At 32.3% G+C, this 14,894-nt stretch overlaps 1 protein-coding gene across 2 annotated transcripts in view; it reads left to right on the top strand.

Annotated features, from left to right (window-relative positions):
* ZNF654 (zinc finger protein 654) overlaps positions 1 to 14,894 on the top strand; it is a 75,731-nt gene that overhangs the window by 57,827 nt on the left and 3,010 nt on the right. For both annotated transcript variants that reach the window (XM_081302858.1, XM_081302857.1), the window contains exons 4-7: positions 1,525 to 1,660; positions 4,246 to 4,448; positions 5,013 to 5,152; positions 11,226 to 11,367. In XM_081302858.1, the coding sequence (XP_081158984.1) occupies positions 1,525 to 1,660; positions 4,246 to 4,448; positions 5,013 to 5,152; positions 11,226 to 11,367 (621 nt within the window). The remainder of the gene's footprint in view (positions 1 to 1,524; positions 1,661 to 4,245; positions 4,449 to 5,012; positions 5,153 to 11,225; positions 11,368 to 14,894) is intronic.

Raw genomic sequence — 14,894 nt, 5'->3', positions numbered from 1 at the left:
GAAGCACTGTCCCAAGCACTTTTTAAATACCATATATTATTATTTAATCCCCACAACAATCATACGAAGTAGGTGCTGTTGATTAATGATGGAGCACAGAGAGCTTAAGTAACTTGCCCACTGTTTATAAGATTTTTTGTTTGCCTGCTTATTTTAATTTGGGGACATCCTTAAGTAACACTTAAGATTTATTTCATGATGTTTAGACTTAACAATCCTTTTACTTATATGACTGAATTATTCATTTGCTTAAAATTTGATTTCTTCTATCATGTTTTCTTTTGAAACAAATGAAACCTCTTTTTTTAGCCAGGAAGTTAAGGTGGCATACAGAAATCACTTTTTAGTCTAATATGGAATGTTCAAATGATAGAATCTGACTATTTAATACAAGTAAAATATTTATAGTCACTTTGAATATGTAGCTTGATAGTTCATCTGATAATGAATCTTTGCTTTATAACCTTACTAAGTTTTTAATGTCTGAGGTATTTGTGAGCATAGAAAAAAAATCAGGCAATTGCCTGTATTTTAATTGATACACAGTTAATATTTAAAAATTTAACTTGTCAGTTGTCTTTTTTTTTCTTAAGGTGTCAAGCTCAGTATTTTAAAAAATAATACTTTTGACTTCAATTAATCTTGAAATTATCAGACTAAATTTCCTGAAACATCTTAAAAAACAATACTTAACAGTACAGTATAATGATTCAAAAAGCACAATCAGCCAAACAAATCTTGTAAATTTCAATCTAATCAAATTTATTAGAATCAAGTTCAGTAAACCAGGTTCTCTTAAATATTAAATGTTGCTTACAAATGTAACTTCTATTGCAAATTCCATATTATAATGATTCTCCAAAACATTTTACATATCCTTAAGAAAACAGATATGTAGACAAATTACCCTTTATCAATATGTATCTTTTTTCCAACATATATCTTAAACCTCTTACAAATTTTTCACATTATAGGTTGTCAACTTGTCTTTTTTTCATCCCCAAACTACATATCTAATTACTGAACATCTTCCAGCTTTCTACCACAACTTAGAATCTGGCATAAATTCAGGGCAGGGCAGGGGACCTATGTCTACCTGCAAACCAGAGTGTGCATACTGAGCATGGCTTACTCTACATCTTCTTGTTCGGCTCTTGCCTGCCATTTGAAGTTTTGAGTACTAATACAATTTTAACCAAACATTTAATTTTCAGTTTCTTTGCAATCTGGTTCTTTTCCTAGAAATGATGCATTCTGTAAGTTTTTCCCTTGGGTTACACTTCATCTTTGTTTTAATGGGATTTTCCAAGTCCAATTATGTACATTCTGTGTAACTTTTGGCATTAAGGCCAGTTTGTGTACTAATGGGATTTTGTCACCCTACATGTTACAGTAGTACCCCTTTCTCTTTTATAATTTAATAGCTGTCTCATTTGGCCATTAATGATTTTTACTGGCAGTGATTATCAAGTTTAGTTTTTATCCCTTTAAATTCACAAAGCCAAAATGATTTTTCTTTCCTAGGAATGCCAGAATCACCTCCGCAGATATGGAAATGTGAATCTGGAACTGGTGACGCGAATCATTAGAGATGGTGGCCCATGGGAAGATCCAGTGTTGCAAGCTGTTCTTAAAGCCCAGCCAGCATCTCAGGAGATAGGTACTTCAGGAGATTCAAAATCAAAACCAACATTTTTGAGAAGCAAACACAATTTTGTTTCCTTATTAGAGCAGCAGTAGTCATTTCTCTTTATTTTATAATACTGAATAATGGAGTAATTTATTTTCAAATGAAGAATGTTTAAATTGTTATTCTGATCTGGCCCAGACTGATTTTTGACATTAGATTAGGTACATTTATTTCAAGTAATGGGAATTGAGAATGTATTTACTGAATATTACTTATTTATAGGGAGTTTATCACTTCCGTTATAGTTTTAAAATCTGTTTAAGAAAGAATATCCTTATTTATAAAAGTAAAAACAAAAACTTTTCATGAAACCACATGGGATCTCCCTTACACGAAACTCCATAAAGGCTGGAACTCTGAATTTATTCTCACCAACACTGTATATTCTACAATTAGTCCAGTGCCTGGTGTAGAGTAACTATTTAATATAAGTATTTGTTGAATAAATGAATGACTAACTAAATGAATAAATACATTTTAATACTAATTCCAAATACCATAGAGCAGTATTTCTCTAAACTTCATCTACTAATAGAAGTTCAGTTTTATTTCATCCCCTTACTACCTATATCCTTCTTTGACATCACCTCCTGTCAAATAGTAATCCTCCTGTGACCCTTGTGGGCCAAAATTTCTTTCTGAGTCAGGAGAGTCTGTCAGCTACTTAATCTTTTTTTTTTTTTTTTTTTGTGTGTGTGTGTGTGTGGGTCACCTATTATTAAACTGTTCTGAACTTAAGAATATTTTGTGTCACCAAACATAGAATGTTTGGAAGCTGTGAATATAAGCACAAAGGTGTGGGAAACATTTGAAAGTGAGGAGGGAGCCTATAAAGCGAAGTTATAGGAAAGCCAGAGAAAAAAGAGCTCACAACCCTGGAACCAGTTAGTCCTTGACTGGTGAGAAAGATACTTTATAGTATAGATTATGCTGAGCAGGTTAGGATATTTCCATTTACGCCAAGTTAAGTGTGGGGTAGGTTGTAAGTGGAGCTGAAGGAGGGAGGAGGCTGTGATTCTCATATTTAAGAATAAACCACCTGCAGATACAAATGTAGAACTATGAGAGTGAGAGAAGATGAAGAGAGAAAACCAGGAGAATAAGTACAAAGTGGGGTATTTGAGATAAGACTTTAAGAAAAGGACTAAGGTATATATGACAGTGGTAGAGAACCCAACAGATACAAAAGAGATGTGTGTGGATATTGGAAAGGGATTAAAATAGAAAAGAAGAGAAAATAGGAGAGGGAGACAGTTGAAGCTGAGGAGAAAGAGTTAGATTATTTAGGAAAAGTATAAAGTGTCTAATATAGGAAAGGCAAAGTTTACTGGGAAATGTGGCCAGTGGAGATAGGAGATAGACAAAAGCTTCAAAAGGAGGGAGGAAAAGGGAGAAGAAAGTTTGGACTTCTACAGGAATTTTTAGCCTCTGAGTAGAAGCTAAAGCAAACCTATTGTTGGTTGTTCTAAGGGATAATGGCCCTTTAGACTGCATATCACATTAGAATAATAAATATTCCTTTCATAACTACACTAGCAAGCTTCTGGAAAAGCTGCTCTAGAGCCTCATTAACATGGAAAACTTTTCTTTAGTTAGTGATCATTACAGTAAAGATTAGGGTGAAGTTTATTTATGTATTAATTACAAATCTGTGTTTGTCCATCATATCATAACCAGAATTACAAGGCTAATGTTTAAGCCAAAATAAAACATTACTTATAAGCCCTTCATTGATTAAACATATGTAAGTAATCAAACAGTTTTGGATTCAAAGTCATAAAATAAAGGTTACAGTTTTGGTCCTGCCACTTAAAAATTTTTTTCCTTGGGCAAGTTATTTGACCTCTCTGAGACTCAAGAAATGTCACCTATAACACAAATATCATAAGACCTGTCATAAGGTTGTTGTTAAGTCTAAATAAACTTGTGTAGTTAAGAGTGATTGTATATTTCAAACTGTGTGAATATAGGTATAAATTAGTAATTATCCTTATGTAATACATGAGCATTTTAACAAGCAGTTCTATTTGGCACTATTTTGGATAAATTTTATTTTAAAATAAAATATATCTCATTATTGTTTTTTCACTAACATATTGCTTTTCTAATTAATCTGAATTAGTGTGGTTTAATGTGATAATTTAGGATTCAGCTTTTTAATCTTATAGTAATTAAAATAATGGGCTGTAGGAAGAGAAACTATGTAATCTGAGACTAGAAAGGCATCATAGCCAGTACCCTTTGAAACATATTATCAAACTAAAGAGGAAAATTTAATTTTTTTCCCTTTCTTAAATTTTAGTTTTTTTTTTTTTAACTCTTTAGACTGAGAAGAAATCAGCAAATATTTCTTGAGTGCTGTTTTGGTATTGTTCTTATTTTCATTTTTCCAACCATATAACTGAAAATTCTTTTCATAAATAAAGTTTACTAAAGAAAATGTTAGTTAAATAACTTGTTAATCTCATTAGATATCATATTTTAGTGGTAAAGTTTCAAACAAAGTTTTAGAGAATCTTTTCTTGAGGGTAACAGAGTGTTTCTTTTTAATATAGTGAACAAATATTTAAGTTCTGAAAATCCACTGTTCTTTGAACTACGTGCCAGATACCTAATTGCTTGTGAACGCATACCTGAAGCAATGGCTCTTATTAAATCTTGTATAAATCACCCAGAAATCAGTAAAGACTTGTACTTCCATCAAGCATTCTTCACATGTCTGTTTATGTCACCTGTGGAAGACCAGCTATTCCGTGAGGTATTGTTTGAGATTTTTGCCAATTACCATTTTAACCTTACCAAAGGGGGGCGGGATAGCTCATTATTATTGAATTATTTTTTTCATTACACCAATGATTTAAAGATCACATTATCTAGATGTGTTTTCTTTTGGCACCCTTCTTTAAATACATGTTGAATTAGAATCTGATATTAACAAATAATGAAATTAATAAAATATGTTCTCTAATAAACATTACTTGAACTTTTGGTGTGACAGAAAGGGTCAAATAAAAAGCAAAAAATACTGTGATTTTGCCTTTTACCTAATGTACTAAAATGCTAAATGCTCATATTTATTTATTTTTTCAAGATTAAGAATGAATCTTTTCCCAATATGGAAACTACTTGCCTGCAGGTTCTAGGCATTAATGAGATTACAAGCACTCATTATAAAATGAAGGTGCTATGCAGTAAAAATAAGAAACATTAAAATATTTCTCTATAATTCATCATTGCCAGTAGTTTCTTCTGTTTAAATACTTAATGAAATTAGCTTTTTAGACATTTTTAATGAGATGAACTGATTTTTCCTTTCTCACAGCATTTATTGAAAACAGACTGTAAGAGTGGAATTGATATCATCTGTAACACTGAAAAAGAAGGCAAGACTATGTTAGCTTTGCAACTTTGTGAATCCTTTCTTATTCCACAGCTCCAGAATGGTGATATGTACTGTATATGGTAAGTATACCTAATACAGAAATTAAAATGGTAAGATGGGTACCAGAGGGAGAAATGATTAGCAGTTTGGACTTCATAGCTATTTTAATATTGTGTGAAAATATTAAGCTATTTTAAAAATTTTGTGCAAAGAACAATAGTATATTATAAGAATTAAAGAAAATAATCATGTGTAACTCATTGTTTAAATTTTCAAGGTATGTGTTATAGTGAAACAATGTTTGAAATTAAGTTTTGGAGCATGAATTTTTAAAAAAACATTTGAAAACTATTTAAAAGTTTTAAGTAGGATTTTTAAAAAGTGCTTTCAAATTTTAAGTTCTTTAAAACAATATATTGAAGGCATATAGTTCCAAATTATATTTGAACATTTTTGTTTTATAGATTAAAATTTTCATATAGCTTACAGAAAGGGACCTAGGAAGAAGTGCACTTGTCTTCTAGGCGAGTAGTATACTTTTCTTAGTTAAATTTTTTATTTTTATTTGAAAAATTGACCATGTCAACTGGAATTGCAAATAGTGGAAGAGAACAAGGAGACGGTGGTGAGACACGTGAACTTTTAAGTAGTTTTAAAAGTATTATCATGTTTTGTATTCTGAAATGGAATATAGTCATGACTGATAATAGATCTTTTCCGATGGGGATAAGAATGTTCTCTGCCCTTAGCTCTAGCAAACTATTTAAATAGGGTATCTTTAGTCTTTTAATTTATTCAGAAGTGAATGGAATCAAGTGTAAACAAACAAACAGAAAGATCTGCTTTATTTTGTTCTTTTCTTTGTTAAATTTTTATTCTTTAAAGAGGGAACTTAAAATGGAATAATGCCTATCTTCCAGCTGCTGGAAACAGTGTGTGTGTGTGACTCCTGCTTTCTAACCAGAAAAGAGTCTTTCTTTTTGACCCTTCTTTCTGAAAAACCTAAGTTTTTTTTTTTTTTTTTTTTTTGTACCAAGGATTGAACCCAGGAACACTTTACCACTGAGCTATATTCCCATTCCTTTTTATTTTTAATTTCGAGACAGGATCTTGCTAAGTTGCTAGAACCTTACTAAGTTGTTGAGGCTGGCCTCAAACTTGCCATCCTCTTGCATCATTTCAGCCCCCTGAATGGCTGGGATTACAGATGTACCCTGCTGCGTCTGGTCCACAATCTAGTTTTATTCTATCTCAAGCCAACAGGGCAAGCTACTATCCCCATTTCTTTTTCATTGTCATTAATAACAACAATAACAAAAATGTCCAACATTTAGTGAGTGCTTCTTATGTTTGATATCGTATTATCTCATTTATTCCACAGTCTTATGGAGTAGATAATACTATGTTCAAGCCATTCAGTTTGGAAGTAAAGCCAGGATTCAAACCTAGGCAGTTTCACACAACAGCTTGTGCTGTTAAACATTACCTACTAAATAAGCATCAAATTAAGGGAAAAACCCCATGTTGTTAGGGTGACTGTAGACTCTGTTATAGCTTTCTCTTAGAAATTAAGTAACTTGTTGATTATATTAGTAGTTAATAGGGCCCTTTATAAGCTACCTGGGAAGTGTTTGTATACTGAATGGACCTTCTGATTAAAGGAAAACTGAGCTTTATTAACTTGACTTTATGGATTTCTAAATGAGGACTATCGGTGGTTTTCAAGGTGTTTTTTCTTGTTTTCCCTCAAAATCCAACATACAAGTAAAAATAAGATCTCATAAATTCATTCAAAATGGAGTTTTACAACTGCATGCTAAGATTTCTGCTTTGCCTGTTACACAACTAAAATCCATCTGGTAACCCATTCTGGCAAACTTATTAGGGTCTTAGAATATTTATTTTGTTTATCAAGTTTTCTTATGACTTAATTATGACTTAATGAAATAAAAGGGAAATAAAGATTTTTGTCATAAAACAAAAAGAAAAAAAATTCCCTTCATTTTGTGCCCTAAGACTGTCTGTAAGGACCTCAAATTATTTTCTTAAACAAGCTGTAAAGTAAAAAAATATACATTTCCAATATGTTAAACATTCATTTGTATGATATTGAGTAGAATATCTCTCCCATGATTTTCAACTGTCATTTTGTTTTAAAATTTGTTGAAGAGCTATGGTATGTCTTTTTAAATATAGTTAGTTGATCTGTTTCCCTTCATTCATATCCGTCTTTTCATAAAACACTTCTTATTTGTAATGTCCACCATCATCTCTTATCTCATTCCATGTGTAGTTTCTCTTACTATAGTCAGTCCTTCAAGAGGGTTCAGCATTTAGGAATATAATAGTTGCCATATTATCAGGCTAGGGGTATAGCTCAGTGATAGTGTACTTGCCTCATGTTATCATGTGTGAGGCCCTGATTCAGTTCCCAATCCCCCACGCCCCTAACACATACACAGATTACCAGATTATCAACGTAAAAATGGTTGTTGACTAAATCTTAGTGCTTGGCACTATAAAATTACAAAGACAAGAAATGAACATAAAAAATTAGCGATTAAATGTCAATATATGCTAGACATTTCATTTATGTGTTTCATTTATCTCCCTTAATTCTTTTAATAAAAATACTGAATAAAAGTTAAGTGAGCATTGGCTTTTTAGTCTTATTTTTGAAATTTCAGTTACTACATCTGATATCCCTTTTGATAACTTCTGAAACCAAAGCATTTAATGAAATTAATATATCTTCAATCTTTCTTTTCAAACACTAAAATAATATTTTTAAAAAATGTTGAATAGTAATAATCTCAGTTTTTATGTATAAGGAAGCTGTAGCTGAAAGAGATAAAAGTCACAAAGCTAATAAAAAATGGAGTTGTAATTTACACTAGTCTGGGAGTAAGAGATGTGTTTCACTAGCATAGAGGAAAGATAATATTTATTGAAAGCATACTGGAATGTGACATGAGACACAAGAAGAGCAGAAATACAGTCAGTCCTCAAGATAACTGCTATCAGGGACAGGGAGATTGCTAGTTTTCCTAAAAAATTTGTCCCCCCCCCCACAATTTATTTAGTTATTTTTTACATACATGACAATAGTGGAATGCCTTACACTCACTCATATTATCCATTTACAGCACAGTTTTTCGTAACTCTGTATATAATGTATGTTCACGCCAAAATTATGCCATTATACACGTACTCTTTTTTTTTTTTGCATTACAATTCTTAATACACATATATACCAGTTTTTCATATCTCTGTTTGTATATAAGGTATGTTGACACCAAATTCAAATCTTCATAACATATATTTTGTATAATGATGACTATCACATTCCTATATCCTTGCTAATCCCCTTCCCCCTCCTTTTCCCTCCCACCCGTCTTCCCTATCTAGAAATAATCATCCTCCCATGCTCTCCTTCCCTACCCCACTTTGAGTCACCCCCCTTATATCAGAGAAAACATTTGGCATTTGTTTTTTTTTTTTTTTTTTGGATTGGCTAACTTCACTTAGCATAATCTTCTCTAATGCCATCCATTTACCTGCAAATGCCATGATTTTGTTCTTTTTTATTGCTGAGTAGTATTCTGTTGTGTATAAATGCCACATTTTTTATATCCATTCATCCACTTAAGGACACAGCCACTAAAAGGACTTAAAATTTTGTTTTCTCTGTCATTTTGCTTCAGTGTCTCCTGCTCTTGATAGCAGAACACCAAGAGTCCCCAAGTTTCATAATTTAGAGTTAATACCCCAGGGACTCTGGCTTGATTGGGGTCAGTTTCCCACTCCTGAATTAATATCTTAAGTGGGAAGAGAGGTCACATAGGAGACATGACCATGGGAGTTTCACCCTTATAATATTAGAGCCATTCCCAGAAACTTATGGCTCACTGTTACCTCCAATTAGTATTTAATGTGATGTTGAAACTTAGGGGTTTCATCCCCAATTACGTGTTCTTGCCTCTATTACCACTGTACAACATGTCATTGAGGTGATTTATAATGTATTAAAAGTGGGGAAATGCAACCTATAAAACATACACAAGGAAGCATATGAAAGGTATGAAGGGAATAAAAGGTAAGAGGGATGAGATCTGTTCTGAAATAGTTTTCACTTTAGTTTGGGGTATTCATGAAGAGAAACTTTGAAAGATGGCTGATCTTTGAAATGAGGAGTACAATCAGGAAAAACAACAGTGAAAATAAATGAAGCAGTTTTACCGACAATGAGGAGACTACCCTAGAAGACTACTTAAGGCTCAAGTATTGATCCTTTTCACTCACCCATGTTTCTGTTGCTGTTAACACTGAGTATCATTGAATAAGCACCAAGTATAATGATCAAGGAGGCTGGAAACAAATCAGGTTAGCAACCACTGTAGTAGTACATCTGTAAAATTAAAGGGCCTAAGATAGCACTGAGAAAGAAGGATAGAGCTGAGAGCAAAAATATAATTGAAATGTAAATGTGCTAGAAAATAAACAAGTTCGGACCTAACAGGGTTGAGGAATATTTAGTGTTACTGATCTAGAAAAAGATCAACAATTTGCCAGGAATATGATTAATTCTAACTAGGTTATTGTGATTGGAAAGAATTGAGAGCTAGAGATTTGGAAGGAAGGTGTGAAACCTGGTGAATGTTTTAAAGGAGGATGTGTGGTGAACTGAAACTTAAGAGCATCCACACAGCTAGTATGAAATAGAGACGGAATTTTGGTTTTACTTCTTTACTTGCTATTATTTTCTGTGTTGTGTTTTCTGTATTTTATCTCTTAAGTAGACTATATGGTAATCAAAGTGTCCTTAGATTTGGAGAGAGGGGTAGGAAGTAGGATTTATTGGTGGGCATGACTAAAGAGGGGACAGGAAGCACAGGGGAAGCCCTCACAAGTGCAGGGCTTGCCACTTGTCCAGGAACCATGATTAAGGATGAATAAGACCCATAGCCATTCAAGATGAACCACTTCTCAGCCACCATGTCTTCAAATTCATCTCATTAAACTTAGTAAAGCCCTACTTCTTTAAGATGTGAATCTTCTGTGACCAGGGAATTTGAACTTGAGCCCTGGCTAAGACCTTAATCACATGCTCCTTGTTCTGCAACTTGGTGCAGATGGACGTGTGGTCAGTATAATCTCTGATCACTGTGCCCTGGGGACTTCCAAAAGCATTTCAAATACCTGTCTGGAGCCCTCCATTATGAACAGCCTAGGAGACAGGAAGGTCCATTGGATCCTGTTTTCAAAGGACCCTTAGGGTAATCTAAACAAGCAACACACTTGAGTTATCACTGAGGATGCTGCTGTTTGCAGGTATTGCACCCTGGGGCTCCAAGAAGAAAGGTGCCCAGTCAGCTTAAATGGCTGCAAATTTCCACAGATTGAATACCTATGTGCTCGGCTTAAAGTACATATTCAGTTAAATCACTCAAAAAATTTTTTATCAGTTAGATTATGATGCTTTGCCTAACTTTTATGACAAATTTTAAAAAATTCTAATTTGTTAAAATGAGATAATCAAATATATCAATTATATCTTCTACCTTTGCCTCAAAACCCACAGTTTCTAGCCTTATTTATCCTGTAAGCTTGGCTATATTTTAGAAAGGAATCCACCTCTGAAATACTTTAAATGGTACATAGCTTATCTGCTTAAAAGTATTAGAACTTAAAAAAAAGAATGATTTAAAACATACAAAACAATTTCAGAATCAATACGATTATTCAGAATTTTAATGTATATTACTTTTGGTACCTTAATAGATTAAGATAGTTTACAACATTGGTTTCTAAATTTATAAGTAGGATAAACCAAAGTTTATGGCTTTTTGAAATTATATCAGCATTGGTACATTGGGATTACAATTTCTCTTTTGATCTAATTCTAGTATGCCAACATATGACTGGAATTCATTCCTTCATTGCAAAACTGTACCTTTTGGTCTCTTTTTATCTTAGCTTCTGTTAGACTTAGATAGATAGCAGAAGTAGTTTGGGGGTCAGCATACACATTTACACCCACTTCGTGCATATCTTTGCCAGGGCATCGGCATTGTAGAATCAGGGAAAGATAGCTAATGTCTGTATTTGAATAAACTGTATTTTTGATATTTCTCTTTTTTTTCTCATTTACAGGGAGTTGATTTTCATATGGAGTAAACTACAGCTTAAATCTAATCCTTCAAAACAAGTTTTTGTAGATCAATGCTACCAGCTTTTAAGAACAGCAACTAATGTGAGAGTCATATTTCCTTTCATGAAAATCATTAAAGATGAGGTAAATAGGATATATTTATCCCTTGAATTTTAAATTAAATTTAAATGACAATTCACTGAAACTCGAATCTCTTATAAAATTTATTTGACTATAAAATTAAAAATTAGGAGGATTTTAAGACTTCATTCTCCATATATTACATCCTCCTCTCCCCTAACTCCAAACTCCCAATGTGGGAAAAAAGTCAGTTTACTAAAAATTTGGGAACAGTTGCTTCAATAAGAAGCTATTATCTCCTATGACTAAATATGTTGTCACTTTTGACATTATCCTAAATTCCAACTGTAAAATATTAATTTGCAAATGACCTTTACACGTCTATAGGGAACACCCGTTCACTGTCACAGAGAAGCTTAGTTTATAGTTTAACACTGGTTTTTATATCAAAAGGAACAATGAATTCTGGCATGTTTTGAAACTTAAGGACAAAATTTAAAGTATTTATCTAAAGTAATTACAAAAACTCATTGCCTGGTTTTAAAAATAGTCCTGAATCAAGTTTTTCTTGGGTCACTTGCAAATGATCATAATTCTATATATGAATTTTACATAGTTATGAAAGTGAATTCTGTACTTTTCCCTTCAAATTTTATTAACATGATCTTGAATACAAAGATAGGGAAGATAAAGCCACCCTTTATTCTGTAGCTCCATTTAATTAACTTTTTGTGGGTTACTTTTAAATACATAAAGAGGCATCAATTAAATAATATGTTGTCTTTTTTTAATGACTTTCACTCGAAATACTAACAAGACTTTCAATACAAAGTCAGGAAAGATAAAGCTATCCTCCATTTTCTAGCTCCACTTAATTCAGTATTTATGTAAGTTACTCTTAAATATGTAAGGAGACAGCTGTTCAATAATATATTTTGATTTTTTCTTATTTATGTATTTATCACATTATCACATCACTCATTAGATGTATGACCATATAGTAATTGTGTTCCCATGATATAAAGTTGGCAGCATTGTTTGGTTTTTGCTTTGCTTTTTTATTTCTAATTTTTAAATTGCATTTATAGTGTCCTTACTGAATAGTTAACTATTATTCAAATGTATTGTCAGAGTTACCTCTCCTGTATAGAAACAAACTATGGTATAGAACACTTAACATATGATGAGTATCTGAGTCCACTGATAAGACTTCATTTTAAAAAATCAAGATGTATCCATATGCATCTATTTATCTCTATGTTTATATATAATTCTCATTTGTACCAAAAGTTGAGAGCCTGTGTTATAGGAAGTTTATATTATGTTGATTTTTCTGATTATTTATAGAGCTTTCTTACTTTCGTGTGTCTGGTTAACCTAAGAATACATAATAATGAGGAAAAACTCAAAGATAAAATAAACATTAAAAATATGATGCTTAATGGTTTATGCCCTACTAAAAAAGCTTTTATCTGATAGAGTAGATCATTCAAGTGTTTCAGTGCTATGAGAAAAGGCATAGTTAACAGTGAATTCGGAAGAAGGTATCACAAATAGTGTATCTGCCAAGGCTTCATATAGAAGGGAAGATGCTTTAGGTTGGGTTTTAACAGATGAGGACAGTACTAACATTTGTAGAAAATTTTGTAGTTTATAGAACACTTGTTCCTCATTTTATATTTATTTTTCACAACTCTCTGGTGGCATGAATGGGGGAACAAGAAGCATGGTGAAGTGGATGGGAGTTGAGATTTTAGGGGTTAGGGGTTGTTCCTAAAGGGACTTGAATGCTTCACTAAACATTGTAACTTCAGTTTATCATTCTGAAACCACTAAAGGATTTCAGGTAAGGAAATAGCCTATTTACTTTTCTGATGATCTTAAAATTTTAAAAAACTTGTGCATTTGAATACTTTATAATCTTACAAGTCAAGACAGAGGATGTATACAGAACTTAAGAGAAAGGTAGAGAAGGAATTATGTTTTAAACTAGTGGATCTTGAATTTGTTATACTTGGAAAATGTAGGTGGGAAAATTAATTGTAATAGACTTAAAAATTTTTAATTCAGAAAGTACTTCAAGCCATAGGTGATGGATTTATAGGAGCAATCAAAAGATAGTAGAGTAAATTTGATTACCATTCATTGTGCAAACATTTATTCAGTGGTCACTATGTACCAAACTTCCCTGCTAACCATAGGAAGATATAAAAAATGAGATACTGTGCCTGTGATTTAGGAATTCAAAGGTAGGCATATATGTAGATAATTATAAAACAATATGTAAATGCCTCTTAGATATAAATTGTTAAGTCTTTCTTAGTGGAAAGAATAGTGATTACCTTAGGGCAGGAGCCAAGATGAATGGAGAGAACTGATTACAGAGTAGAATTGATACTAAAATAAGGAATAGATCAGTAGGAATTTATCACCCGGATAAAGTGGGAACAGTCTCTGAAGTTAAGGCCTGTTTTGGGAACTGTAATTAGTTAAGCAAGGTTTGACATCATGTAAGGAATTAAGTGGGCATGATGCTGGCAAGATAGTACTCTTTCCTGTCATGTATAATAATATGCAGGCAGTATGACTATGTAACATATGCACCATATATGTATGTACATTGTATATGTGTGTGTGTGTGTGTATGATTTTAAGTATTTATAGATTCTTTCAAATTATTAGAGGAATTATTTATTTATAACTTAAGATGGATCAACAACAGATTCCTAAATAAAGGCTGTTACATTTGTCTTTGAGTAATTAATAAAAGTTTTAAAGTTTGAATTATTTTTAGATATTTTCCAGTAGGCTTAGTATTCTGATATTCTGTTAGATTGCCAAATGATAACTACTCTGTTCATGTACACTTTATTTGGATAAACATTTCTTGGGGTGGGGTGGTAGTTCAGTAATAGAGCACTTACTCAGCATGCACGAAGCCCTAGCTTTGATTCCTAGTATTGAAAATAAATAATATTAACAGTAAAATACGTAATGTTTAATATACCATTATAAAAATTTCCATAATAGTTTTGTTTTTTGGTTTTGGAACTATAGATTGAACCTAGGGGTGCTTTACCACTGAGGTACTCACCATTTCTTTTTACTTTTAAATTTTGAGACAAAGCTTGCTAAGTTACTGAGGATGGCCTGGAACTTGTGTTCCTCCTGCCTCAGTATCCCCAGTCACTGGAATTACAGGCATGCCTGGCATAAAATTATTTATTTCTTACACTATTTCCAAGTTAACCCTTCTGTCAAAGAATGTAAGAGTGGTATTTAAAGTAATAAAGTAATCAAGCTTGCATTTGTAAGCCGTTGTAATAACTAGAATCTTATGAAATATTTTGTTGTGGTTACTGAGTTTGTTAAACTTGAAAATTAAAGTGAAAACTAATGTCCTATCTATTTCAGATTTCTTGTTTTAAAAAAAGAAAGAGAATAATAAACAGGAGTTAAAGCTACCAATTAAGGAAAATTGCACCTTGAAATACTGTGTGCTAAAAGGTTTCCCTTCATAATTGTATTTTTTAAAAAAAGTTGCTATAATCACTTTTTTAAAAAAGTTATTTAGTAGTAATATTTTTCTT

The sequence above is a fragment of the Spermophilus citellus genome (assembly GCF_964194105.1).
Source record: "Spermophilus citellus genome assembly, chromosome: 7".
Taxonomy (NCBI): domain Eukaryota; kingdom Metazoa; phylum Chordata; class Mammalia; order Rodentia; family Sciuridae; genus Spermophilus; species Spermophilus citellus.
Note: the sequence above shows the minus strand (reverse complement) of the source record. Positions and strands in the feature narration are given on the sequence as shown.